Source organism: Trachypithecus francoisi, unplaced genomic scaffold, assembly GCF_009764315.1.
Source record: "Trachypithecus francoisi isolate TF-2019V2 unplaced genomic scaffold, Tfra_2.0 Contig00397, whole genome shotgun sequence".
Classification (NCBI taxonomy): Eukaryota; Metazoa; Chordata; class Mammalia; order Primates; family Cercopithecidae; genus Trachypithecus; species Trachypithecus francoisi.
In genome coordinates, this window is record NW_022680618.1 from 53739 (window position 1) to 81224 (window position 27486).

The 27486-nt window shown below is 39.6% G+C and overlaps 1 protein-coding gene across 1 annotated transcript in view; it reads left to right on the forward strand.

Annotated features, from left to right (window-relative positions):
* The window catches only part of LOC117083834 (probable ATP-dependent DNA helicase HFM1), a 61284-nt gene extending 34246 nt beyond the window's left edge, over positions 1-27038 (forward strand). Inside the window, exons 8-13 of the mRNA XM_033211940.1 lie at positions 13295-13375; positions 13621-13736; positions 16170-16249; positions 17493-17596; positions 24176-24286; positions 26844-27038. Of these exons, the coding sequence (XP_033067831.1) occupies positions 13295-13375; positions 13621-13736; positions 16170-16249; positions 17493-17596; positions 24176-24286; positions 26844-26992 (641 nt within the window). The 3' untranslated portion in view covers positions 26993-27038. The remainder of the gene's footprint in view (positions 1-13294; positions 13376-13620; positions 13737-16169; positions 16250-17492; positions 17597-24175; positions 24287-26843) is intronic.
* Positions 27039-27486: the final 448 nt, after the last annotated feature.

Below are 27486 nucleotides of genomic sequence, written 5' to 3' on the forward strand. Positions count from 1 at the left end.
ACATTAATATATTATCACTTAGTTGCAAATGTTTTTACATACTTAGTTACATTTTATTTTTACATCTCTGTGAGATAAACAGAACAGATACTATTTTAAATCTATTTTTTCCCAAATAAGAGCTTATATTAGAGCTCATTTTTAAATTCTATTTTAGTGTTCCCTGTACTTCACCACTATGTTTTTTCTGTAAATACATTAAATATAATGCAGCATACAGTAAGCAATAAGCACAGAGAAAATGCCACAGGGGCCCAAAGGAGAGGGAAATGAGATCAGGTCATCACCATAGACCTCCAACCCAGAGGTCCCATTTGAGTCAGACTTGAAGGTTGGTAGGCATCTGTTGGGCAAGGAAGGGAGGGTCTTCTAAGACAAGAGACAGTATCAAAGCTACAGTTCTAGAAAGGCATGGGGCTATTTGAAGAATGGCAGTTGAATGTGTTTTGATGGATGTAGGGTCCCAGGAAGGGAAGCTGGAATTGGATCGTGCAGGGCCTTGAAGATGGAATTGATTTTGTTTGCAGTAGGAAGTAACTCATGTTTCTAAGTGGGCAAATTGATCTGATCAGCATTGAACTTTAAAAGCATTAAATAAGCAACAATGTGTAGAATAAATTGTAGCATGGAGGACTGGATTCAAAGAAACCAGTTCTGCTCTAAGTGAGAGGTAACGGGATCATGATTTGGGACAAAACACCTGAAGCAGTAAGTCATGACACACCTTACAAAGTTTAATGACAAAGCCTTTCAGTCAGTGCCTAAGAGGAACACACTTGTGTTTGAGGAATGTTAGGTTTATTTAATATACTGCAGCAAAGGAGAGCTCCATAGCAACAGAACTGTGGGTCATCTCAGGGAGCCAGGAGGATTTTCTTCTTACAGGATTTCAGAATCTTATTATAGGATTTCAGCTTGTGCTGGGTGACTCTTAGGAAGCTTTAGGGAAGCAGAGGTCAGTTCTAGATTGGATGCTCTCAGGAAGTGAGATATTGGGTATTTTGGTACATTTTATTTTGGAAGTGAGAGGATTTAAAAAATAGTAGTCATCTGTGTTAGCCAGAAGAGGGGGATGTTTCATTATTTTTTATGGTTCTTGAGACTTCTTTTCTCTAGTTTCAGAAATATTTATATGGTAGTCTATCGAGGACCGCGCCGGGGATGGTGGAGAATGAACAGACACAAGAGACAAAGACAAACAGAGAACATGGCGGCCGCGCGCAGAGCCCCTGCCTCACTTTATTTATACTCCATAAACCCCACGTCAGCAGAAATAACACAATGCAAAACAACTTTTCTCTACCCAGATGTAACCTTCTGCTTAGTTCCTTGTCTCTAGGCTCTTCCTTATTTATCTGCCTTCTTGGTGCCTACTGGAGTTCATTAAAAGTTCAACTGAAGATACTGTCCTTGAGCCCTATCTATTCTTAGCATATTGTTTTCAATGGCCCCTGCATTTCCCCCTTTTTGTTTTGCCTCAATCCTAGAAAGGTAGCCCATACTTGTTCCTGTGTTTCCCTTTGTTTTTGGATGCGACGGAGGGAGCATCGGATCACCATGAGAAGTAGAACCAATCCTAGCACCCAAAGCAATATACTTCCAGAGATTGTAGAAATCCATGTTTTCTTCTGGGTCCATGGGTTAAGGGCAGCAAGGCGTTGACCCAGCTCCTGCAGGGTAGCTGATCTGGACAATACATGTAATTGTTGTCAAAATGCTTCGGAAATGTTTTGAGTGAGTTCTTGGATGTCCAAACTAATATTTTTATGGCCTACTAATAATTTTTGGATTTCGGTCCAATTCTCAGACATTAAAAGGCACAGGCATTATGCAAAATTGAGTGGAGTTCCAATCACATTGCAATGTTATCTGAGTACTGAGGACAGTGAGCTGATTTCCAAGCCACGTTAAGGCTTGCTCCATGTTGTCCAATCTTTCAGCAAGTTGAGAGTCAATGTTTCGTTGTTGAAGCCACAACTGGTGAGATTGCTTGTGCCATTGCTGCACGGATTCAGCATTTTGTATGCTTTGATGTAGAGCGAGCCCTGCCACGGCCGCAGTGGAGGTGATGGCGACAAGGCCCATCATTGAGGCAATTATAAGTCCAAGGGCACGGCGGGTCCACTGGAGCGAAGTCCAAATATAAGTCTCAAGAGGTGATGCCCCCCATGGTCGCGTAAGGTTGACAGGTAGCCAAATTTCCTTACAAGCCCTGAGGATATAAATATCCCCAGTAAAGTTGTGCCACCAGGAATGATTGAGGCAAGACAAAAATGTACACGTATCTGTACAATTAACAATCCCCGTATCATTATCCCATGTTAAATTCCCTGCTAATAATAGGTGAGGCTTTCAGACACAAGCAATAATATATTGGGAGGTATTCCGATGTAACTGAATATGAAAGGAGCTATTTGGGTTAGAAAGATTAAGGGACATATTCCCCACAAAAGTACTAATGGCATCGCCTGCAGCTAATAACTTCCAAAGATGACTCTGTACTTGTAAAGAGTGTTTAAGATGAGGCATAGGTGGCGACAGGCCTCCTTCACGCCATACCAAGGTTTCATTACTGTCAGCAGCAATACTTTTATTTACCTGGTGCCATTTCAAAGGTATGTGACTAAATTTTGTTTGAAAATCACCGTGCACACTCCAATCAGTTATAATGCAGCCCATTATATTCTAATAAAATCCGGGGCTTAGTTCCCCAACAGTGCTGCCACTCCAGCACCTCAATATTAGGGGAAACCTCTGGGATAGGACAAAAAGGTAAGGAACTAGGAATAGTCTCATTACTATATACAGTATGATTATACTGAAAGCTTCTAGTTACAATAATAACAGTATTAGCAGCCACATGGCTATGATTATGGCGAACAGCCCAAGCTTCATGCGATTTCCGGAGACACTGAGGACTATTTCCCATGCAAATTGGAAGTCCTTCCACTCCAAATTGATATGTGCTGTTTATTATTCCCATTTCCCATTCTATGTTGTCCTTGTCCATATAGGGGGACGGCATCCAAGTAGTGTCATTGGTGAAAACCTTAATTTCCGCCTCCTCCCAGGTGACTCCCTGATACAAGGGTGGAAAGGGAATATAAGTCCAATATTCATACAAAGCCTCACTAAGGGAAATAAGTCCCCCACCGAGGCACATCCAACAAAGGAAGAGATGCATGCTGAGTCCAATTTTCTTTTCAACAGGGTTTCAATCGCCTTGTAGGAAACCACTCAGGTCCGCTCCCTGTAAGGACAAGAGCATAGCCCCATCCCTGTTTTAGAACTTGCCCTTGAGCATACTTACCTTCTTCATTAGGATACCAACCCTTACATTGTTGGCGGGGACTATCACCAAGGGAGGTGAGGAAAGATGGGTTACGGCAGCGGAGTCCTGCAATGTCTCCATTGATTCAAAAAATTTAAGATAAAAAGAACCTTCAGAATCTGGTTTCTGGGGGACTCATTTCCCCCTTTTTGTTTTTGCAGCTGAGTTTTTAAGGTTAAATTTGCGCGCTCAATGATGGCTTGACCTTGACTGTTGCCCGGGATACCGGTGATATGTTGAATATTGTATTGCTGTAAGAAAACCTGTAATTTACAAGAAACATAGGAAGGGGCATTATCAGTTTTAAGTATAAGAGGAATGCCCATGATGGCGAAACAAGCTAAGAGATGAGTAATAACAGAATCAGCTTTTTCAGATGGCAACGGAGTTGTCCACTGAAAATGAGAAAAAGTATCAATGGTATGATGAACATACTTTAATCGTCCAAAAGAAGGGACATGTGTGACATCCATTTGCCAAATTTGATTAACTTGAGTACCTCGTGGATTAACCCCAGGATGGAAAGATGGAATGCTCAAAGGAGCACAAGAAGGACAAGCTCGAATAAGAGAACAAGCTTGTTTACGAGTTAAATGAAACCGTCGTTGAAGGCCAGAACTATTAGTGTGATGTAGAGCATGTTCTTGTTCTGCAGTCTGTAGGTGGCCGATTAAAAGCAAATCCATCTGAGTATTACCATGAACTAACGGTCCAGGAAGTTGAGAATGAGAACGAAGATGAGTGATGAATAAAGGAGCTCGACGTTGGCTCAAAGTAGAGGACAACAAAGAAAAGAGTTTTTGAAGAGAAGAAGTAGCACAAAGAGGTAGAGTGGCCTGAGAAATATAAGAAGTAACATAAACGGCGTATTGAGAATCACTAACAATGTTACAACTGGTGGTAGGGAAATCAAGTAAGACCATGAGAATAGCAAACAGTTCTCCCTGTTGTACCGAGGGATAAGGATAAACTGTAACTCGAGATTGATGAACACTCCAATATCCAGCCTCACCATTGTTACTAGCATCAGTAAAAAAGGTAGGACCTTGAACAGCAAATACAGATATTGGTGAGAAAGGCCACACAGAATGTTGCCTGCAAAATGAAAAGATCGGAGACTTAGGATATTGGGTAGAAAATTGTCCAACAAAAGAGGCGCAAGCAACTTGCCAAGAATCAGAAGTGGCAAGAAGATAAGTAATCTGACTATGAGTGAATTGAGAGATAATTAAGGAAGGATCTCCTCCCCAGAGTTGTCGACAGTGATGCCGTCCTTTGATGATCAATTCAGCTAAATGGTCGATATAAGTAGTCAAGCATTTAGATGTTTTATTGGGCAAAAAGATCCATTCTAACGGCCGATTTGTTTGATGAATCATTCCTGTGGGAGAATGTAAAGTATGAAATAAACAAAAGGAAAGGGGAACGTCGGGAAGGATATAATGTAAATGGGCCTTTTGAAGTTGCTATTCTACAAGCTGGAGTTCCTGTAAAGCCAAAGGAGTTAAATGACGTGAGCTGTTCAAGTGACTGTCTCCTTCTAGAATAGAAAAAAGATGTTGTAACTGATACGTTGGTATTCCTAAAACAGGACGCATCCAATTAATATCTCCTAAAAGCTTTTGAAAGTCATTTAATGTTTTTAAATGATCGCGTCGAATTTGAATTTTTTGGGGTCAAATATTTTGTGCTCCCAAGGTATAATCTAAATATTGAATAGGAAAATCCACTTGAATTTTTTCTGGGGCAATATTAAGTGAGTAAAAAGAAAGCTGAGTTTGTAACGATGTGAAAGCTTCTTGCTGCTTTTCTTTGGTGGGTGCAGCAAGAAGAATGTCATCCACATAATGATATAAAAGAACAGAAGGATGACGCTTTCGAACAGGATCCAGGGCCCGATGGACAAATTCTTGACACATGGTAGGGCTCTTTAACATACCTTGAGGTAAAACCTTCCACTGATATCAAGAAAGTGGCTGAGAATTATTAAAAACAGGGACAGAGAAGGCAAAACGCTCACAATCCTTTTGATCCAAAGGAATAGAAAGAAAACAATCCTTTAAATCAATAACCATGAGCAACCAATCTTGAGGAATCATAGAAGGGTTAGGAAGGCCAGGTTGTAAGGATCCCATGGGTTGAATACATGCATTAATAGCATGAAGATCTGTTAATAGTCTCCATTTACCACTTTTTTTCTTTATTACAAAAACAGGGGAATTCCATGGAGAAGTACTAGGTTCTATATGACCTAAGGATAATTGTTCCTGAACTAAGTTTTCCAAGGCCTCAAGCTTCTCACGTGTTAAAGGCCACTGTTCAACCCATAGAGGAATATTAGTTTTCCACGTTAAGGGAAGGGCTTGAGGCTGCTGAACAGTGGCTACATGTTTAAAGATTTTTCTCAGGTTTGTTAAACATCAGATGGCTGTAGATGTGTGGTATTATTTCTGAGGACTCTGTTCTGTTCCATTGGTCTATATCTCTGTTTTGGTACCAGTACCATGCTGTTTTGGTTACTGTAGCCTTGTAGTATAGTTTGAAGTCAGGTAGCGTGACGCCTCCAGCTTTGTCCTTTTGACTTAGGATTGTCTTGGCAATGCGGGCTCTTTTTTGGTTCCATATGAACTTTAAAGCCGTTTTTTCCAATTCTGTGAAGAAAGTCATTGGTAGCTTGATGGGGATGGCATTGAATCTATAAATAACCTTGGGCAGTATGGCCATTTTCACGATATTGATTCTTCCTATCCAAGAGCATGGTAAGTTCTTCCATTTGTTTGTGTCCTCTTTTATTTCACTGAGCAGTGGTTTGTAGTTCTCCTTGAAGAGGTCCTTTACATCCCTTGTAAGTTGGAATCCTAGGTATTTTATTCTCTTTGAAGCAATTGTGAATGGAAGTTCATTCCTGATTTGGCTCTCTGCTTGTCTGTTACTGGTATATAAGAATGCTTGTGATTTTTGCACATTAATTTTGTATCCTGAGACTTTGCTGAAGTTGCTTATCAGCTTAAGGAGATTTTGGGCTGAGATGATGGGGTTTTCTAAATATACAATCATGTCATCTGCAAACAGGGACAATTTGACTTCTTCTTTTCCTAACTGGATACCCTTGATTTCTTTCTCTTGCCTGATTGCCCTAGCCAGAACTTCCAACACTATGTTGAACAGGAGTGGTGACAGAGGGCATCCCTGTCTTGTGCCAGTTTTCAAAGGGAATTTTTCCAGTTTTTGCCCATTCAGTATGATATTAGCTGTGGGTTTGTCATAAATAGCTCTTATTATTTTGAGCTACGTTCCATCAATACCGAATTTATTGAGCATTTTTAGCATGAAGGGCTGTTGAATTTTGTCAAAAGCCTTTTCTGCATCTATTGAGATAATCATGTGGTTCTTGTCTTTGGTTCTGTTTATATGCTGGATTACGTTTATTGATTTGCGAATGTTGAACCAGCCTTGCATCCCAGGGATGAAGCCCACTTGATCATGGTGGATAAGCTTTTTGATGTGCTGCTGAATCCGGTTTGCCAGTATTTTATTGAGAATTTTTGCATCAATGTTCATCAGGGATATTGGTCTAAAATTCTCTTTTTTTGTTGTGTCTCTGCCAGGCTTTGGTATCAGGATGATGTTGGCCTCATAAAATGAGTTAGGGAGGATTCCCTCTTTTTCTATTGATTGGAATAGTTTCAGAAGGAATGGTACCAGCTCCTCCTTGTACCTCTGGTAGAATTCAGCTGTGAATCCATCTGGTCCTGGACTTTTTTTGGTGGGTAGGCTATTAATTGTTGCCTCAATTTCAGAGCCTGCTATTGGTCTATTCAGGGATTCAACTTCTTCCTGGTTTAGTCTTGGGAGAGTGTAAGTGTCCAGGAAATTATCCATTTCTTCTAGATTTTCTAGTTGATTTGCGTAGAGGCGTTTATAGTATTCTCCGATGGTTGTTTGTATTTCTGTGGGGTCGGTGGTGATATCCCCTTTATCATTTTTTATTGCGTCTATTTGATTCCTCTCTCTTTTCTTCTTTATTAGTCTTGCTAGCAGTCTGTCAATTTTGTTGATCTTTTCAAAAAACCAACTCCTGGATTCATTGATTTTTTGGAGGGTTTTTTGTGTCTCTATCTCCTTCAGTTCTGCTCTGATCTTTGACAAACCTGAGAGAAACAAGAAATGGGGAAAGGATTCCCTATTCAATAAATGGTGCTGGGAAAACTGGCTAGCCATAAGTAGAAAGCTGAAACTGGATCCTTTCCTTACTCCTTATACGAAAATTAATTCAAGATGGATTAGAGACTTAAATGTTAGACCTAATACCATAAAAACCCTAGAAGAAAATCTAGGTAGTACCATTCAGGACATAGGCATGGGCAAGGACTTCATGTCTAAAACACCAAAAGCAATGGCAGCAAAAGCCAAAATTGACAAATGGGATCTAATTAAACTAAAGAGCTTTTGCACAGCTAAAGAAACTACCATCAGAGTGAACAGGCAACCTACAGAATGGGAGAAAATTTTTGCAACCTACTCATCTGACAAAGGGCTAATATCCAGAATCTACAAAGAACTCAAACAAATATACAAGAAAAAAACAAACAACCCCATCAAAAAGTGGGGAAAGGATATGAACAGACATTTCTCAAAAGAAGACATTCATACAGCCAACAGACACATGAAAAAATGCTCATCATCACTCGCCATCAAAGAAATGCAAATCAAAACCACAATGAGATACCATCTCACACCAGTTAGAATGGCAATCATTAAGAAGTCAGGAAACAACAGGTGTTGGAGAGGATGTGGAGAAATAGGAACACTTTTACACTGTTGGTGGGATTGTAAACTAGTTCAACCATTATGGAAAACAGTATGGCAATTCCTCAAGGATCTAGAACTAGATGTACCATATGACCCAGCCATCCCACTACTGGGTATATACCCAAAGGATTATAAATTATTCTACTACAAAGACACATGCACACGTATGTTTATTGAGGCACTATTCACAATAGCAAAGACTTGGAATCAACCCAAATGTCCATCTGTGACAGACTGGATTAAGAAAATGTGGCACATATACACCATGGAATACTATGCAGCCATAAAAAAGGATGAATTTGCGTCCTTTGTAGGGACATGGATGCAGCTGGAAACCATCATTCTTAGCAAACTATCACAAGAAGAGAAAACCAAACACCGCATGTTCTCACTCATAGGTGGGAACTGAACAATGAGATCATTTGGACTTGGGAAGGGGAACATCACACACTGGGGCCTATCATGGGGAGGGGGGAGGAGGGAGGGATTGCATTAGGGAGTTATACATGATATAAATGATGAATTGATGGGTGCTGACGAGTTGATGGGTGCAGCACACCAACATGGCATAAGTATACATGTGTAACAAACCTGCACGTTATGCACATGTACCCTAGAACTTAAAGTATAATAAAAAAAAAAAAAGATTTTTCAAGGGGATTGTAGCCCATGCGGAACATCATGTTCTTGGCAGAATTAGAGACATGAGGAATAGAAACAAAAGCTCCAAATTGTTGCAATAAATCTCGCCCCCATAAATTTAGGGCAATAGGAACAATATAAAACTGGACTTGGGCCGTTTGACCATCTGGCCCTCGACAACTCAAGGATTGAGAACTTTGATATACCTCAGAGACAGAACCTAATCCGGTAAGAGAAACAGCAACAGGCTGTTTAGGCCACTGTAAAGGCCATTGGTCGGAGGCAATAATGGAAACGTCAGCTCCAGTGTTGACCAAGCCCTGGAAAATTTGTGCCTCTATTTTGAGGGGAAACAAGGGTTTTTGTTGAGTTACTAAGGTTTCCCAAAAAATATGTTTACCCGTGCTTCCAAAAACTCCGGTTCTTTCTTGCCTCCATGAAGGAAACTGAAAATAGGGTAGTAAAAGGAGTTGTGCAACCCGCTGCCCCTCTTTAAGGGATATAGCTTTATGAGCCTGTGCCATAATTTGAATTTCCCCTTTATAATCAGAATCTATAACACCCAAATGAACTTGTAAACCCTGTAGAATACTACTACTGCGTCCTATAAGCAATCCAACAGTATGTGGAGGTAATGGCCCAAAAACACCTGTAGCCAATTTAACAACTCCCATTTCTGGGGTGAGTTCAATGGCCTGCAAAATCACCACATCAGCAGCAGCACTACCAGAAGTAGCAGAGAAAAGCTGAGCTACTGAAAATTGGGGGTTAACATTGACTGACTGGCCTGCTGATGCTGGACCCCCGAGCTGACTGGAAATTGCAAATGAAGAGGGCTTGTATTGTTGCTGGGGCCCCAAGCTGAAGGGCCCCTCTGCAAGTTTCCCGATCTGGAGGTTAGAGGATTATCGTTTTTGTCCACTTTAGAGTGACATTCATTAGTCCAGTGTCGCCCTTTGCCGCAACGACGACAGGGCTCAGTGGGAAGCCTTTTAGATCCTACTTTGGAGGAGTCATTCTTATTAGATAACTTAATGCACTCCTTTTTAAAATGACCGGTCTTTCCACATTGGAAGCAAACTCCCTTTTTTCCCATGAGTGCCTTAGATAGAGCTCCAGCAAACAATTGAGCATTATAAGCAGCCCCTCCCACTCCTGCACAGGCTCTAATAAAATCTTCTATTTGTAAGTTTCCAGCAGCCTTTAAAGGACGCAACAACCTCTGACATTCCTGATTAGCATTCTCAAAAGCTAATGTGGTTACCAGGATTTTGCCTGCTGCCCCATTACCCACAGTCTTTATTACAGCATCTTGGAGCCGGGCAACAAAATCAGGATAAGGTTCATTGGCACCCTGCAAAACCTTAACAAAAGACAAGGCAGTTTTTCCCGATGGTTCTACTTTACACCAAGCCTTTAAAAAAAGTCCTTTAATTTGTGATAATGCCATGTCATCGAGCCCAGATTGAGCCACTACGGTAGCAAACTGACCAGTACCTGTTAATTGCTCCTCTGTTGGTCCTGGATGATTTCTAGCGGCATTGCAGTGGGCCTGTTCTTTGGCATCTTTCAGCCACCAACTGCGTAACTGAAGCCACTGAGAGCGGTCCAAAACAGCCTTTCCCAAAGTCTCCCAATCAAGAGGTAAAAACAAATTCTCAGAGGAGAAAGAATCTAGAAGCCCCATGACAAAAGGAGATTGAGGGCCATAATTAGCAATAGCTGCCTTCATTTCTTTAAGGAACTTAAATTGAAGGACATTATACTGCACATTCATACCTCCTTGAGGAAATTGATCATTAGGGCCAAAAGGTTGCCTAGTAATGGGGAACAATTGTAGAGGATCCTCATCCTTTTGAGAATCCAATACCTCAATTACAGCTTTAGCAGTAGAAGCGGGGACAGCAAAAACCGTGCCTGAACGAGGCAGCATTTCCACCGGCGGTGGTGGTGGAAAACTATCCTCCTCCTCTGCCTTGGGTGCTGATGGGGATGGATGAACCACGGGAAAAGTAAAAACAGGAGTGGGTGGAGGAGAAGGTCGAGGGGGAGGTAACTGCAATTGTAAAATTTGTTGTAGCAATTGAATAACCGGCTGAAGCTCCTTTTGAATTTCTGATTCCTTTTCCTGAGACACATCATTATACAAAGGACCTTCTCCATCAGTTACAGGATTATCTAAAGGAGGGGAAATGGCTATCGGAGACTTCGAAGACTCCTTATCCCCACCTTCCCCTTTTTCAGAGTCTGTCTCTAAGAGCTCCAAGGCCTGAGTAATAGAGGCACAGAGGGCCCACAAAGGTGCCGACATTACATCGCCACGCTGGTGCGCTTGACGAAGGGTCTTAACAACCTGTTGCCAATCTCGTTTATTTAATTGCACTTTAGTTTGATATTGAAACCAATAGCAATGTTGTTCCACATGAGCAAACAATTTCCGCAAAGTTCTCTCTTTTGTATCAACCCCAATCGAAAGTAAAAGCCCTTGTAATAATCTCAAATATTCTGAGGCCAAGGAACTGGAATTCCCCATAATGAAAGCTTAAGAAGGTTCCCCTTAACAATCTCTGGGTTTTACCCGCTCCTAGGGGGTTCCCCTTCTTGTTCCCCACTACTCACCCGTGTGGACCCTGCTCGCTGCACCACTTATCGAGGACCGTGCCAGGGATGGTGGAGAATGAACAGACACAAGAGACAAAGACAAACAGAGAACATGGCGGCCGTGCGCAGAGCCTCTGCCTCACCTTATTTATACTCCATAACCCCACGTCAGCAGAAATAACACAATGCAAAACAACTTTTCTCTACCCAGATGTAACCTTCTGCTTAGTTCCTTGTCTCTAGGCTCTTCCTTATTTATCTGCCTTCTTGGTGCCTACTGGAGTTCATTAAAAGTTCAACTGAAGATACTGTCCTTGAGCCCTATCTATTCTTAGCATATTGTTTTCAATGGCCCCTGCAGTAGTCTTATCTCTGTCTTCTTCTACTATGGTCACAAAGTGGCCTTATCTGGGTATTTATATTCTCAAAATTGTTTGCTCAATTGGGAATACTGTGATTTAGCTCTCAGCTTCCAGCTGCCAGGTACTTTCTTTTTACTTCATCAGTACCCAATACATTGATCTGTTCAGCCCTAAGGACCAGCCATTGCCTCATATGTTGAGCAGCCTCATCCATTTACCCTAGGCTGCAATATGTGTATTATCACTGTCTAGATGTGCCATGGCTTGGAAAAGCTTGATTGAACAATGGTACCGAAAATGAAGAGTAAAGGACCAAGAAATGTTGTAAAGGTTTTCAAGCTCTCCACTATCTCCAACATTTCTGGGTCACTTAAAATCTATGCTTCAGCAAAAATAAGCTGATTTCAGCTCTTACAATCTGTGATTTGCTACCTTTGGGTATTATGCCCTCCATCTGGAATATCTTCCCTTGGTCTCATTCTCATTTTCATATTTCTGTCTGTCCTTCAAGGACCAGTTCAAACATCTCTCCTTCCCTGTGCTACTAGTGAGAGCTAAGATCAAGAAAAAGCTGGTTTAAAATATAATAAATGAAGAATAAACTATATATTTGGATATGTTAATTCTAACTTAGAGGAGTCAAGATGGAAATAATCTCTCTTTTCTGTGAATTCATATAGCAAATTTATTAGATCCCTAAAGCATTTATTTCTAATATTTATTAAATATATATTACATCCTGTTTACTAACTTCTGTCAGCAGTACCGTCAAAATGCCATGATGTTGGCTTCTTTCCGGGTTTTTCAGGCTTAAGTACAAAGCAGCAGAAGTGTTTTTAAACTCCACCTTCATTCTTACCTCATTTAGTATAAAAGTTACTGATATGTCGCCATATTTGACCCTATTAACATTATATATATATATAATGTTTTATATATATATACACACACATACATACATAGAAAATATATACCATGGAGGTTGAGAGTATTAAATTATATATATATGTCTGTGTGTGTCTATATAGTCTATATATATATAGTGTCTATATATATATACGTGCGCATGCGCACGCGCACACACACACACACACACACACACACACACACCAGGGAGGTTATACACACCAGGGAGGTCGAGAGAAGCTTGTAGGTGGCTCGATGTTTCTTGTTGGGACTAATAGTGGGGCAGGGACTAACTTATCGAAAATATGTTTTAAAAATTACCAGGCATGGTGGTAAGTGCCTGTAGTCCCAGCTACTTGGAAGGCTGAAACAGGAGGATCTCTTGAGCCCAGGAGATTGAGACTATAGTACTAATTATCATGCCTGTGAATAGCCACGGCACTCCAGCCTAGGCAACATAGCAAGACCCTATCTCTTTATTTAAAAAAAAATTATGTGGATTACAAAACACTTGAGGAAGTATAAAAATCAATATTTTTGTATTGTCTGAAAGGAAGGAAACTAGATAAAAATTAATTATATTAAATTAACAATAATAAATGCAGTGACAAATAGGTTTGTTTTTTCCTATATTATTTAGGAATGACTGCCAGCAAAAAACCTGGGAACCGAGAATGCAATCATCCTTGTAAAAGTAAACATACATGTGGACATGACTGCTGTGAGTTCCTTAAAACAAGTTTATTTCAAGTGTTCAGAATTGAAAGGTTTTTGGTGGATAGTAATGACATCCTAATTATCTATGTATGATATTTATATTATGCAACTTAATAACTCAAATAATTTTCTCTGTTTTCTGGGCAACATGAAAAAGGTAAATACTAGATTTGAAAATTTAAAGAAATTTGACTTTATAAGAATAAAATCTGAAGTTTAACCTAAAGAATCTGAAGTTTCTTTTCATAGGTAAAATTGGTGTTGTACAGAAGTCAGAAATTAAAGAGTCAACAATTTCTTCATATTTATCTGATTTAAGAAACAGGAACGCTGTTTCATCTGTTCCTCCAGTTAAATGTCTGAAGGTTAGTTTTAATAACATTTTTCCCTTTGTTCTATAATTAAATGTATATAAATATTCTTTATTCTGTCTATCAATTAGGTAGGTATCCACAGTGTACTTTAGAATTACTTGTGGGCTTGACTAAAAATATTACCATTATTCATAGTCCTTCTTCCCTTCTTTCTTCCTTCCTTTTTTTCTAAATCTTTCTTCTTTCCTTTCATCTTCATTGAGCACCAAGAATATGCCGAAGTGCTAAGATATAGTGATGAATAAGACAGTATTATTCCCAATCATAGAATTTGTAGTTGAGTGAGAAATACAAATAAGTCAGTATGCTTTTTTAGTGTAGTGTGATGAGTGATTCTGTGACAGAAGTACAACACACTTAAGTTTAGATAGAAAATGTACTCAATCAACATTTGATGGACCAAGAACGGACTCCTAATAGATGTGATTGAGACCTGAAGGATAAGCCAAGGATGGAGGGGCAGGCACCAGAATTATAGAAGGAAGGGATAGCTAAATATTCCAGGCATAAAGATTATACAAAGGTCCAGAGGTAGTAAAGAGAGAGAGAGAGAGAGATCTTTAAAGAAACTCTTTCTCAGTAACACAGTATGTCTAGAGTTCAATTACAAGTAAAGGAATAGAGAGAGAGATGAGGCTGAAGAGGCAAGTAGGAGCTAGGTCATGCAGACCTATTTGCTATTTTAAGGAATTAGACTTTATCATGAAAGTACTGAGAAGCCAATGAAAAGTTTTAACAGTAACATGATCAAAATTGTATTTTATAAAGGTCACTCTGACTGCAATGTAGAAAAGGGATTAGAGGATGATAGAATAGGAACAAAGGGACTCATTAGGTGGTTTTTACAATAATCTAAGCAAAATAATGGCCTAGTTTAGGGTAGTGGCCATAGCAATGGAGAGAAGTGACTGGGTTAAAATATTTTTCAGAGGTAGAATCACTACCTTGCCACTTCATTGGTTATAAGAGACAAAGTAGAAGGAGCAGTCAAAATGATGCCCAGCTTTCTGGCATTAGCCACCGGGAGAAAAGTAGGGCCTCGTTTGGGTAGATATTCTGAAGGAAAAGCAAGTTTGCCAGAATAGAGAACAGAATAAGTTCAACTTGGGAAATACTGAATTTAGAGGGCCTGCAAGATATCTAGATAAAGATGTCCTACAGACAGTTGGATAAAACTGTTTGAAAATCAGGAGAGAGGCCGGGCGCGGTGGCTCAAGCTTGTAATCCCAGCACTTTGGGAGGCCGAGACGGGCGGATCAGAAGGTCAGGAGATCGAGACCATGCTGGCTAACCCGGTGAAACCCCGTCTCTACTAAAAAATATTAAAAAACTAGCCGGGCGAGGTGGCGGGCGCCTATAGTCCCAGCTACTCGGGAGGCTGAGGCAGGAGAATGGCGTGAACCCGAAAGGCGGAGCTTGCAGTGATCTGAGATCCGGCCACTGCGCTCCAGTTTGGGCGACAGAGCGAGACTCCGTCTCAAAAAAAAAAAAAAAAATCAGGAGAGAGAGCTGAGCTAGAAGTAGAAATTTGAGAGTCATTCACACGTAGATGACAATTGAAGCCACAAGAATGAGATTTTTTTTTTTTTTTTTTTTTTTGAGGCGGAGTCTCGCTCTGTCGCCCGGACTGGAGTGCAGTGGCCCTATCTCAGCTCACTGCAAACTCCGCCTCCCGGGTTTACGCCATTCTCCTGCCTCAGCCTCCCGAGTAGCTGGGACTACAGGCGCCCACCACCTCGTCCGGCTAGTTTTTGTATTTTTAGTAGAGACAGGGTTTCACCGTGTTAGCCAGGATGGTCTCGATCTCCTGACCTCGTGATCCGCCGGTCTCGGCCTCCCAAAGTGCTGGGATTACAGGCTTGAGCCACCGCGCCCGGCCAAGAATGAGATCTTTGATTGAGAAAGTGTAGTGTAAGAAGAGACCTAGTGAAGAACCATGAAGAATGCCAATATTTAGGCCGGACGTGGTGGCTCACGCCTGTAATCCCAGCACTTTGGGAGGCCGAGGCAGGTGGATCACAAGGTCAGAAGTTCAAGACCAGCCTGGCCAACATAGTGAAACCCCGTCTCTACTAAAAATACAAAAATTAGCCAGGCGTGATGGCAGGCGCCTATAATCCCAGCTACTCAGGAGGCTGAGGCAGAGAATTGGTTAAACCCAGGAGGCAGAGGTTGCAGTGAGCTGAGATTATACCACTGCACTCCAGCCTAGGTGAAAGAATAAAACTCCATCTCAAAAAAAAAAAAAAAAGCCAACATTTAAGAAGGACCTGAGTGAAATATTCAAGTCAAGAACTAACCTGAGTTTCTCCTAATTCATTGATTTGGGGACTTTATGTACCAGCAGGAGTTTTGTTGTTTGGCTCATTTGTTAAAGTTATTGATGTGAAACTGCTAGTTGGACTTATTTTTGTTTCTTTATAGATACAGATGAATAAATCTCAAAGTGTGGACCTTAAAGAGTTCGGTTTTACTCCAAAACCTTCCCTTCCTAGTATATCGAGGTATAAATATAATGTTAATATCTAAGGTAAAATATTTATCATAAACTCTGTTCCTGCAGGTAACCACTTATTCAGGGAAAGATAATCACTGGCTACCATCAAGTCACAGTTACCGTTTAGTTCCATAATGAAGCAATAACATCATAATGGTGTCATTATCTTTTTTTTTTTTTTTTTTTTTTTTTTTTTTTGAGACGGAGTCTCGCTCTGTCGCCCAGGCTGGAGTGCAGTGGCCGGATCTCAGCTCACTGCAAGCTCCGCCTCCTGGGTTTAAGCCATTCTCCCGCCTCAGCCTCCGGAGTAGCTGGGACTACAGGCGCCCGCCAACCTCGCCTGGCTAGTTTTTTGTATTTTTTAGTAGAGACGAGGTTTCACCATGTTCGCCAGGATGGTCTCGATCTCCTGACCTCGTGATCCGCCCGTCTCGGCCTCCCAAAGTGCTGGGATTACAGGCTTGAGCCACCGCGCCCGGCCTGGTGTCATTATCTTTAATACCCTAAATTTGTTTAGAACTCTACAGTTATGAAATAACACTCATGAAATCATCTCTTCCCTAGGAAACTACCTCTCCTATGACATTCCCGTAGGGTCTCTCTTTATAGGGAATATAAACTAAGTGACAAGAGTATACTTTAAAAATGGAAATCATGTTGGCATATAAAGTCTAACCTTTCCATTTAGAAGCTCAGTCCATGCTAATAATATCTCAGATTTATAATATGAAAATTGCACATTTGTGCATTATATTTTCTGACTTAAACAACAACATGGCCCATAAAATGAGGTATTTTTTTCCCCATTGTTTAAATGGAAAAACTGAAGTTCATATTCCTAGTTAGCAAGCAGAAGGTCTTAGGTGGTAACTCAGTATTCTTTTTCTGTATCCTGATGCCTACAGGACAATCATATATGTAATTTCCCTTCCAGATAAGGGCATTCTATATGCAGAAATGACATTCAATATATTTAACAACTAGTACAGAACAGGAACTGACTCATCAGGACAGATGCCAGCAGTACTTCTACAGATCGTGGCTTTTGTTATCTAACTAAGGGCGTGTAAAGATGACTAAGTATTGGTCACTTTCATTAAGCACCTATTTATTTGCTACCCAGGCAGGGTCCAGTTTATCATAGAAGTATTAAATAGATAAATCATTATTTTTATTTATATGAATAAATAGTTTTCAGGCTTACATTAATTTTCATTTTTTAACATTTTTATTGTTTTATCTTTATAAAGATCAGAATATTTAAACATATCTGAATTACCTATAATGGAGCAGTGGGATCAGCCTGAAATCTATGGAAAAGTTAGACAAGAACCATCTGAATATCAAGACAAAGGTAGATTACCATTGATACTTACTTGAGAGAGTAAAAGGCTTATTATTACTTTGAATTGAGAAGCAGTGTTATTGAAACACCAGTATGTGAAATTATTATAATTATTAACTTGGCAACATTTTTCTCTTAGATTACTGAATCATTTTCAAATTCTTGGGTCTGTTATTCAAATGGTCTTACTCTGTTTGTCATACATTTTTTTAAAATCTCTTTCCTACATAATGCTATTTTAATTTAAAGATACTATGAGGAAAATCTGAGCAAATAAGGTATCCTTGGGTATATAAAGTATTAACATACTGAATGATTATGTTCATATCATTAGAATTATTTAAAATAATTGTATGCTTATAAAACTAGGAGAATTAGAGTATTTATCCAACTTATTCAAAGCCTGGATATTATTACAAAGTGGATAGGAACTATAAAATTTTATGTTTATAAAACTAGTCCAGTTTTACAAAATATCAATGTGACCTTGGGTAAGTTATTTAATCTCTTTGGGCTTTAGTCTTACCTTTAAGATGAAGGTATTGAACCGGGTGACCTTTAATATCTCTCCAATTCTTTTTTTTTTTTTTTTTTTTTTTTGAGACGGAGTCTCGCTCTGTCGCCCGGACTGGAGTGCAGTGGCCAGATCTCAGCTCACTGCAAGCTCCGCCTCCCGGGTTTATGCCATTCTCCTGCCTCAGCCTCCCGAGTAGCTGGGACTACAGGCGCCTGCCACCTCGCCCGGCTAGTTTTTTTGTATTTTTAGTAGAGACGGGGTTTCACCGTGTTAGCCAGGATGGTCTCGATCTCCTGACCTTGTGATCCGCCCGTCTCGGCCTCCCAAAGTGCTGGGATTACAGGCTTGAGCCACCGCGCCCGGCCTCCAATTCTTAAACCTATGATTCTTACAATTCTATGTTAGTATGAGAATATAACTTAGGTTGTGGAATATAGCTAGTTTGTAATCTAGATTTGCTTTTTTATTTGTGTCTGTCATTAAATTAATGAGATAATGCATATAAATTTGACACTGCCTGGTTCATCATTACTCTGGTTCCTGCAATTAATAGAGCATAATTTCCCTGAATAATGCTACTAATAGCCAGTCTATTAAAACATGAGACAGTCCTATCCATTGAGTTATTTCTTCAAGTGGCTGTATGTAGAAATGGTAAGCTTGGGGTTTTCTGAAAATCATTTCATGTGTTTGGCATTGGTTTCTGTTGACATTCTTTTCTTCATGCTGCCATTTTTTTTTCATGTTGTAACTTTTTTTTCGTCTAGTCATAATTTAAGATTTTACAGAGGCAGGGGCTGGAGTATTCACTACCTCTTATGATACCATGGCAGCTATTAGGCCCAATAATGATACCAAGAAAAGTTCCCTAATCCCACCTGGAGAATCAGAACATTTATCCGACTTATTCAAAGCCTGGATATCATTACAAAGTGGATAGGAAGTATAAAATTGTCAACTTTCTTTTTTTTTTTTTTTTTTTTTGAGACAGAGTCTCGCTCTATCGCCCCGGCTGGAGTGCAGTGGCCGGATCTCAGCTCACTGCAAGCTCCGCCTCCCGGGTTTACGCCATTCTCCTGCCTCAGCCTCCGGAGTAGCTGGGACTACAGGCGCCCGCCACCTCGCCCGGCTAGTTTTTTGTATTTTTTAGTAGAGACGGGGTTTCACCGTGTTAGCCAGGATGGTCTCGATCTCCTGACCTCGTGATCCGCCCGTCTCGGCCTCCCAAAGTGCTGGGATTACAGGCTTGAGCCACCGCGCCCGGCCCAACTTTCTTATATTTATCTTCGTTCAACACGTAGCCCTCTAACTTACTGCTTCCTTATTCTACTACTCTATTACTTGTCCTTCTGCACACAAGAGCTTATCTGTCCTTCCCTCTGCTTACTTTTGTATTCTATTTACATGGTTTTCCTCCTTTATTTCCCACTCACTATTCCAAATGCAATTTATATTATTATATTAAAGCCTCATCTAGATACCTTAACACCCAATAATAATTGTATCCCTGTTTTATTGAGTGGGCTACTTTTTTTTTTTAAGGAGGAGCTGTATGGTATAGTAGTTAAGTTCACAGGATCTGAAAACAATATGTCCAAGTCCTAGCTCTGACATTTAGTGTAACCTTTCATAATCTGCTTAACCACTTTGTCTAAATTCCTTATCTGGTTATATTTTAGGGCTTTCGGGATTAAATGAGATAATGCATGAAAAGCTGTTATAGTTTCTGGTACTGTTGGTAATAATTAATTGAGTATGTTTATTATATTTTTCACATATTAGTCTTTGGTGGCAAAACATACTTTAAATATATTCAAATACTGCTTTTGAGAATGTTTTTTAAAAAGCATAGCAGTTTTTATCTTCCGTATTCCAATTTCAAAAAGGGAAGAAGAAAAATGTCAAAAATTATATGAGAAAGCATGTTGAATCATAAGACTTAAATTGGAAGGGACCTTTGTGCAGTTTGTCATTTTATAGTGAAAGAAGCCAAGACTCCAAGAGATTAAATGACTGGTCCAAAAATTTCATATCTAATTAATGAAAGACCAGAAATAGATTCCATGTCTTTTGAATCCCAGCCCAATGCCATTTCTATAAAATGAAATTGACTTTTACTTATCAGTGGAAAATTGAAAATCGAACCAGTAGTATATGAACTCTTTCAGCTTTTCGCCCCACCCCTCAACTATATATTTCCCTGTCTCTGCATTCATCTGTAACCATCTATTTGTCTTAAAAGAAAAATTATCTTTTCTTCCACTTGAGGCATATCTCTCCTCCTGTAATCTTAATTCTGTCCAATCCTGCTTTCCCTGGGACTTCAGAAGATCATTATCCATCTCCTCTTTCCCATATTTTCATTGTTTCCTCTCCACTGTGTCTTTCCCTTTAGCATATAAATATGCTGAAGTCTCTTCCTTCTTCAGCTTCATGTCCTCATCTAGTTGGTCATGACTTTTTTTATTATAAATGATAACAGTTCTACTCAAAATGACTTAAGCACAAGAAAAGGAACCAATTATCTCAAGTAAACTGAAAAGTATCTGGCCTAATTCTGGCTAAATCAAGGCACTCATGTCTCTGGCTTTCTCTCAATCTTTTAGCTATGCCTGTTGCTGCTTGGCTTTACTTTTTAAATAGGGTTTCTCACATGGCAGGTAGCCCCTAACTTTCATCTTACCAGTTTAGCAGCCTCAGTGGAAAAAGGTAGACTTCCCTGTTAGGTTTGGCAGACCAGAACTCATTCTAACTGGCCTCATTTGAGTTATGTGTTTATCACTTGCTCAATCCCAGTAACCTGAGGATTGGGTCATTGTATACCTGTGGCCCCAGAGAAGGCAGGGCACCATGAATAATGGCCTTACTAGGATCCAGTGGAATTGTAGAAGTAGGTCCTTCAAAGGAAAGGGAGGGTACTGCCACTAAAAGAAGGGAAAGCATACCAGGCAGACAAAAACCAGAATTCTAGAGTCCCGATACCCTCTATCTCTTGCTTTCTCATCACAACAAAAATTAATTGAAAGAGCAATTGACACTCAGTATGTTCATTACTTCCTTATACCCTAGTTCCTCTTTATTCATTAAAATTTGGATTTTCTCTGTATAACTCCTTTGAAATTGTTTTTGTTCAGGCCATTTAGTGACTTTCTAAGTTCTGAATTCAGTGAACTATTTTCAACTGTTACTCTCTTTGACCTCTGTAGTATTTGATACTTCTGGTCTTTCATTTGGAAATCTCCCTTTGGTTTCAATTAAACCATTATATTGGTTTCCTGTTACCTCTTAGGCGGCATGGGCTTTTCTTCCTGTTGATGTTGCAAAAGTATTCTTTTTTTCTTTTTATTCTTCTCACTTCAAAAACTTTTCCTATACAATATCACCCAAGCCTGTGTCTTTAATCACTATGTTTTGATAATTTCTAAGTCTGTATCTCCCATCTAGATCTTTCTTTCTAACTCCAAATTCATCTATATAATCACCTTCCTGGACATATCCACCTAACAGTTAACATATCAGACATGTCAGCATCTGAACTCTGGCTTTTTTGTACCTCACTCTGCACCTTCTCTTTTTTCCTTAGCTCGGCGAATGAACTCTTTTCTTTGTTAAGCTGCTAAAGGTAGAAAAAGTGTCCTTCTAAATGGCTCACCCCATGTGTAAATAATCACCAAATCTTAATTATTTTGCCTCCTGCACATCTCTTATATTTGTTATTTCCTCTCTATCCTTTCTGCTGATACTCTAGCTTAAGCATTCATTGTCTCTCATTTACTACAATAACTTACTTTTCTCTCTGCTTTCAGTCTCATTATCCTTCAATCCATAATATTCCAGGTGATCTAACAGACATATCTGGTTGTGTAAACCTTTTGCTGAAACATCTTCAATAGTTATCCTTTGCCTGTAAGGAAAAAACAAAACAAAACAAAAAAATCTCCTCAATATGGCAAATAAGCTTCAACATGATCTAGCGTTTAACTACCTGTGCAGACACAGTGGACCCTGCCTTCTCCTACTTTGTACTCCAGAAATCCTGAAAACTTAGAGTTCTCCCAAAATTCTTGGTTCTCTCATATTGCTGTGTCTTTTACATGGTGTTTTCCCTTCATGGCATAGGTTCCCTTTCCTCTTGCCCTGCCTCACAACCACAGCTCTATCAAGCTGAAATTCCAACTACTCTTCCTTCATATGCTATCACCTTAGGAGTCTGTCTGTCATGTGGTATCCCCTAGAAGAGTATGTCTCACTTCCATTGTAGGGTTAGATCCTCCTTCCTCTGCATTCCCATTGCACTCTGTACAAACTTCCATTTTTAGTACATTGTGTGTCTCAGTGTGTGCAAATCAACATACAAAAGTAGAATAATGTGAACTGTAGTTATAGGTACGGTTGAAGAATAAAGAAGGGTTTGGACAGGTGAAGAAATCAATTGGTGGAGGATACTTAAAGTGGAGGAAACTCAGTGATATGCTGGAGCAAGTTTATACTGACTTATGAGAGGTGATTATTAAATTTTCAAGAATCTTTCAGCCATTATTAAAAATTTAATTACATAAACTCTCAATTAAATTATGTTAAAAACAAAGGCAAAAATATTCATAACTCATCACTTTCTAATTGTTCCACTGTATTTTACTGTTATATGTGTTCTTGAGGTTATTTATCTATATGGTAGAAATGCTATATAATAGGGTGCTGTCATGCATTTTTTTCCCAACTTCTTATTCAATTATGTCACATTAATAGCTTGAAATCGTTATGGTGGGAACATTTATACCATAGGAATCAGCAAACACTACCAATCTGGGTTTGATTTATTGTTTTGCTTATTATTTAGACTTAAGAAAGTGAGGGATACAATTTAATCGTGTAGATTAAACAAACGCGTGTTGTTATTGTAGCCATTACATTGTGAATAACACAAAAAATTGAGAGAATATTCTTCTAGTATTTGAAAATTACTATCTAATTCAGGAAAGAAGTTACTTAAGTCAATGATGAATGAGTGAAATCCCAACAGATGTCTTTGTTGTTTTATTAATACTTTCATCTTACTTGTTAGAGTCAACAAAAATATCAAACAACATTCACATGAGAGCTACATTCATTTGTCACTTGCAACCATGGGTTGACTACAGATAAAAGAGTGGCAAAACTTAATGAAAACATTCAATGAGAATCAATTAGATATATGGAAGTTACATGTAAGCATACCATATATGTTACTGTTATTTATAAAATGTGTGCTGTATAGCCTTTACATCAGTAAAGATTATAATAAACTTATATATGTATACATAAGCATACGCTTTTTGTAGAGGTAGCTATTAAACATTTATTAGCACAATACTATGTAAAACTGTACAACTAAAAGCATTTAGCCCCCCATAACAATCTTTTGAGGTAGGTACTATTGTTGCCTTATTTTGCAGAATCAAGAAGTTTGAATTACTTGTCTAAGACCACACAACTAATAGAAAGGTGGAATTTTCACTTAGGTAGTTTGGCTCTAAATCTAGACTATAAACAATGAATAACAGTGAGGATTTTTTAGCAGGAGAAGAATAAATATTATTTATTTTGTACAAATACTTTTTATAACAATACTGAAAATTAACTTTAGGGAGAAGATCTGGAGGAAGAATGCCATTTTAAAAACTATTATAATCCAATCTTGGAGTAGAGTTATTCTAATATGGGAATTAAGAGGAAAAATTAATTGCCTAAAAAATTTATTGAAACTTAAATTTAGTGCAACTTAATACAGTTAATAGAATTGGCTGAATACAGTATTCAACAATGCTTGACACAATGCTTTTGAAAACTGTTACTCAAGAACTCTGTTTAGTAGTTGAAAGATGTGTTTGATATATCAATAGACTACGATGCTTGTGGTTTAAAATGTACCTACAGTCTTTTATACATACACGTAACAGATTTTTCGAGATATAACTATTCTACAACTTCAAATGAGAAAGTCTCTCAAACAGTGTTCTTCAACAGAAGTCTTAATATATCTGGAAATCAAAATTTGACAGATGCACATAAAAGCAATTCTCTATTTTCAGAAGTTTTGAATGTGAACTTTGAATTGGGAAATGAAGTTCGGGATGATTTTGATGAGGAAAACTTACAAGTTACTAGCTTTTCAACTGATACGGAGAAGACAAAAATATCAGGTAAAATCATACTTAGCATGGAATCATTTCATTAGAAATTCTTTGAATATTTTTCATTTCAACTCCTGGAACTAAATTTCTTTGCCTTTGTTGTGTGTGCTTGTTTAGTTAGATTTGGTTTGTTAAGATTGTAATTTTTAGCAAAACTGAAAATGTGACCCTTCTACACAGAACATTTCCCCCCTAAGGACAGAGATCAAGGTTGTTCCATAATGATAATATAGCAAATGAGCACTTTCTATTCTATTGCTCCTATCTCTTGTAAAAGTCAATTCAAATTGTTTATTCAATTTTCTCTCATGGAACAGACTATTTTGCTCTCCATTGTAAGATTGCAAATGGTCTGCTAATATTTGTGAAGGACAAAAAAATCCATTTTTGGCCGGGCGCGGTGGCTCAAGCCTGTAATCCCAGCACTTTGGGAGGCCGAGACGGGCGGATCACGAGGTCAGGAGATCGAGACCATCCTGGCTAACATGGTGAAACCCCGTCTCTACTAAAAAATACAAAAAAAACTAGCCGGGCGAGGTGGCGGGCGCCTGTAGTCCCAGCTACTCGGGAGGCTGAGGCAGGAGAATGGCGTAAACCTGGGAGGCGGAGCTTGCAGTGAGCTGAGATCTGGCCACTGCACTCCAGCCTGGGCCACAGAGCGAGACTCCGTCTCAAAAAAAAAAAAAAAAAAAAAAAAAAAAAAAAAAAATCCATTTTTAAAACTATTCATCTGTTTGCAAAGAAAATAACTTTTATTTCTAGTTGAAATATGGACTTTTCAGCTTGAAGTAAATAAATAAGTAAATAGGAAAGAAAAGATTAGTTTGTCCTATACTAGAAATTCTATTTAAGTCATATACAACCCCAAAATAATGAGGCTTATTAGCTCTTTAAGTGAAAGCCAAATTTGGCCGGGCGCGGTGGCTCAAGCCTGTAATCCCAGCACTTTGGGAGGCCGAGACGGGCGGATCACGAGGTCAGGAGTTCGAGACCATCCTGGCTAACACGGTGAAACCCCGTCTCTACTAAAAAATACAAAAAGCTAGCCAGGCGAGGTGGCTGGTGCCTGTAGTCCCAGCTACTCGGGAGGCTGAGGCAGGAGAATGGCGTAAACCCGGGAGGCGGAGCTTGTAGTGAGCTGAGATCTGGCCACTGCACTCCAGCCTGGGCGACAGAGCGAGACTCCGTCTCAAAAAAAAAGGCAAATTTACAGTATTTCACTAAAACAGAGAATTGAAAATCTTGGCAAGCATATGACAAGATAGCAATGGAGATACTGTCTCCCATTAGGGCTGACAGAAAGAAATCAGTCCCTCAGCCTTCTCAGTGCAGACTGGTATTCCCACAATTATAGATGCCTCTTACTATAACCCACCTCATGTTTTTAAAAGAATATTTCGCCGGGCGCGGTGGCTCAAGCTGTAATCCCAGCACTTTGGAGGCCGAGTCGGGTGGATCACGAGGTCAGGAGATCGAGACCATCCTGGCTAACACGGTGAACCCCGTCTCTACTAAAAAATACAAAAAAACTAGCCGGGCGAGGTGGTGGGCGCCTGTAGTCCCAGCTGCTCGGGAGGCTGAGGCAGGAGATGGCGTAAACCTGGGAGGCGGAGCTTGCAGTGAGCCGAGATCGGCCACAGCACTCCAGCCTGGCGACAGAGCGAGACTCCGTCTCAAAAAAAAAAAAAAAAAAAAAAAAAAAGAATATTTCAAAGGGAAGCAGTTAGAAGTTGAAGTGTTATTGTTTTGGGGCCCTTAGAATTACCTAGAGAATTAATACTACTTCTGAAAAGAAGAGGATTTGACCACCTTCACAGAATGGGCCAGGACAATCTCCATGGTGTGGGTCATGAGGCACAATTTTGTATATCACTGGACAACTACTGTTCCCTACCTCAAGCTTAAATGTCATTGGGTACTGTAAGTTAATAGGCAATGTGTACTGATCCTTTGAGGTAGCCTAGTCCTAAGAGGGCATAGCTTTGTCACTGGGAAAATCAGTCTCAATACATTTCCCCCCATGTATAGAGCATTTTAAATGATTATGAGCAGACCGTTGAAAATACTGAGTGAACTTCATCTTGATCATTTATGTGAATGAAAATGTGAGTATATAAAGAACGAGGGTGAGTGGAAAAGCACAAACTGTTTTTCCTCACTCTCACACCATGATCAGCCCAGAAGACATCTGTGACCAAATGTCTGTGGGTTTTTCCCCCACACACCAAGCAAGCAATCAGTTCCGCAGTGAATACCAACTGGGTGTCTTCCAACCCAGTAGAGTTAGAAACAGGGGTCAAAGACCAAATACGTATTTTACAACAACATAGGTGGCTTGAGGACCTTATAATATAGTTACTAATAAGCTAACCTACATGTTTTATAGTTTTACTCCCTTAGCTTTGTGCCCCTAATTTTTCTATGCAAATTAAATTAGGTGATTGAGAATTATTCATTCCTTCCTTAACCAGATCATATCTGTTGGAGAGAGCATTGTAGAACTTGTGAAAAGCTTCATTCAGCTGTTTCTTGGCATTTTGTTTCAAAATGTTATCTCTTCACATAGGATTTGGAAACACTTTGAGTTCAAGTACCAGGGGAAGTAAGCTACCCCTTCAAGAGTCAAAGAGCAAATTCCAACGAGAAATGTCAAACAGGCAAGTTTTAGAACTTTGGTTTGTAATACATACAACTTTATATCCTCTTGACACATAGTTGGAGATGGGGATCAAGGTATTAGATGTCAGAGATGCTAAAAGGTATTAGCCAACCTAAACCCTCTTAATCTTAGAGGTGTGTTTCTCAAAGTGCTGTTGTGAAACCACCTGCATCAAAATCACTTTGTGGTACATATTAAAAATGCACATTCTTGAGCCCCACATTAGACCTACTAAATTTTTGTCTCTGGGACTAGAGCCCAGGAACCTTCACTTTTAACAAGACTTGAAACTGAATAGGAGTTTGACAACTAGAACAGAGGCAGATAGGCATTCCAGGTACAAGAAAGCATCTGTAAAGGGATAAGGCTTGAAAAGGCATCCTGTCTCAGCCGGGTGCGGTGGCTCAAGCCTGTAATCCCAGCACTTTGGGAGGCTGAGACGGGCGGATCACGAGGTCAGGAGATCGAGACCATCCTGGCTAACACGGTGAAACCCCGTCTCTACTAAAAATACAAAAAACTAGCCGGGCGAGGTGGCGGGCGCCTGTAG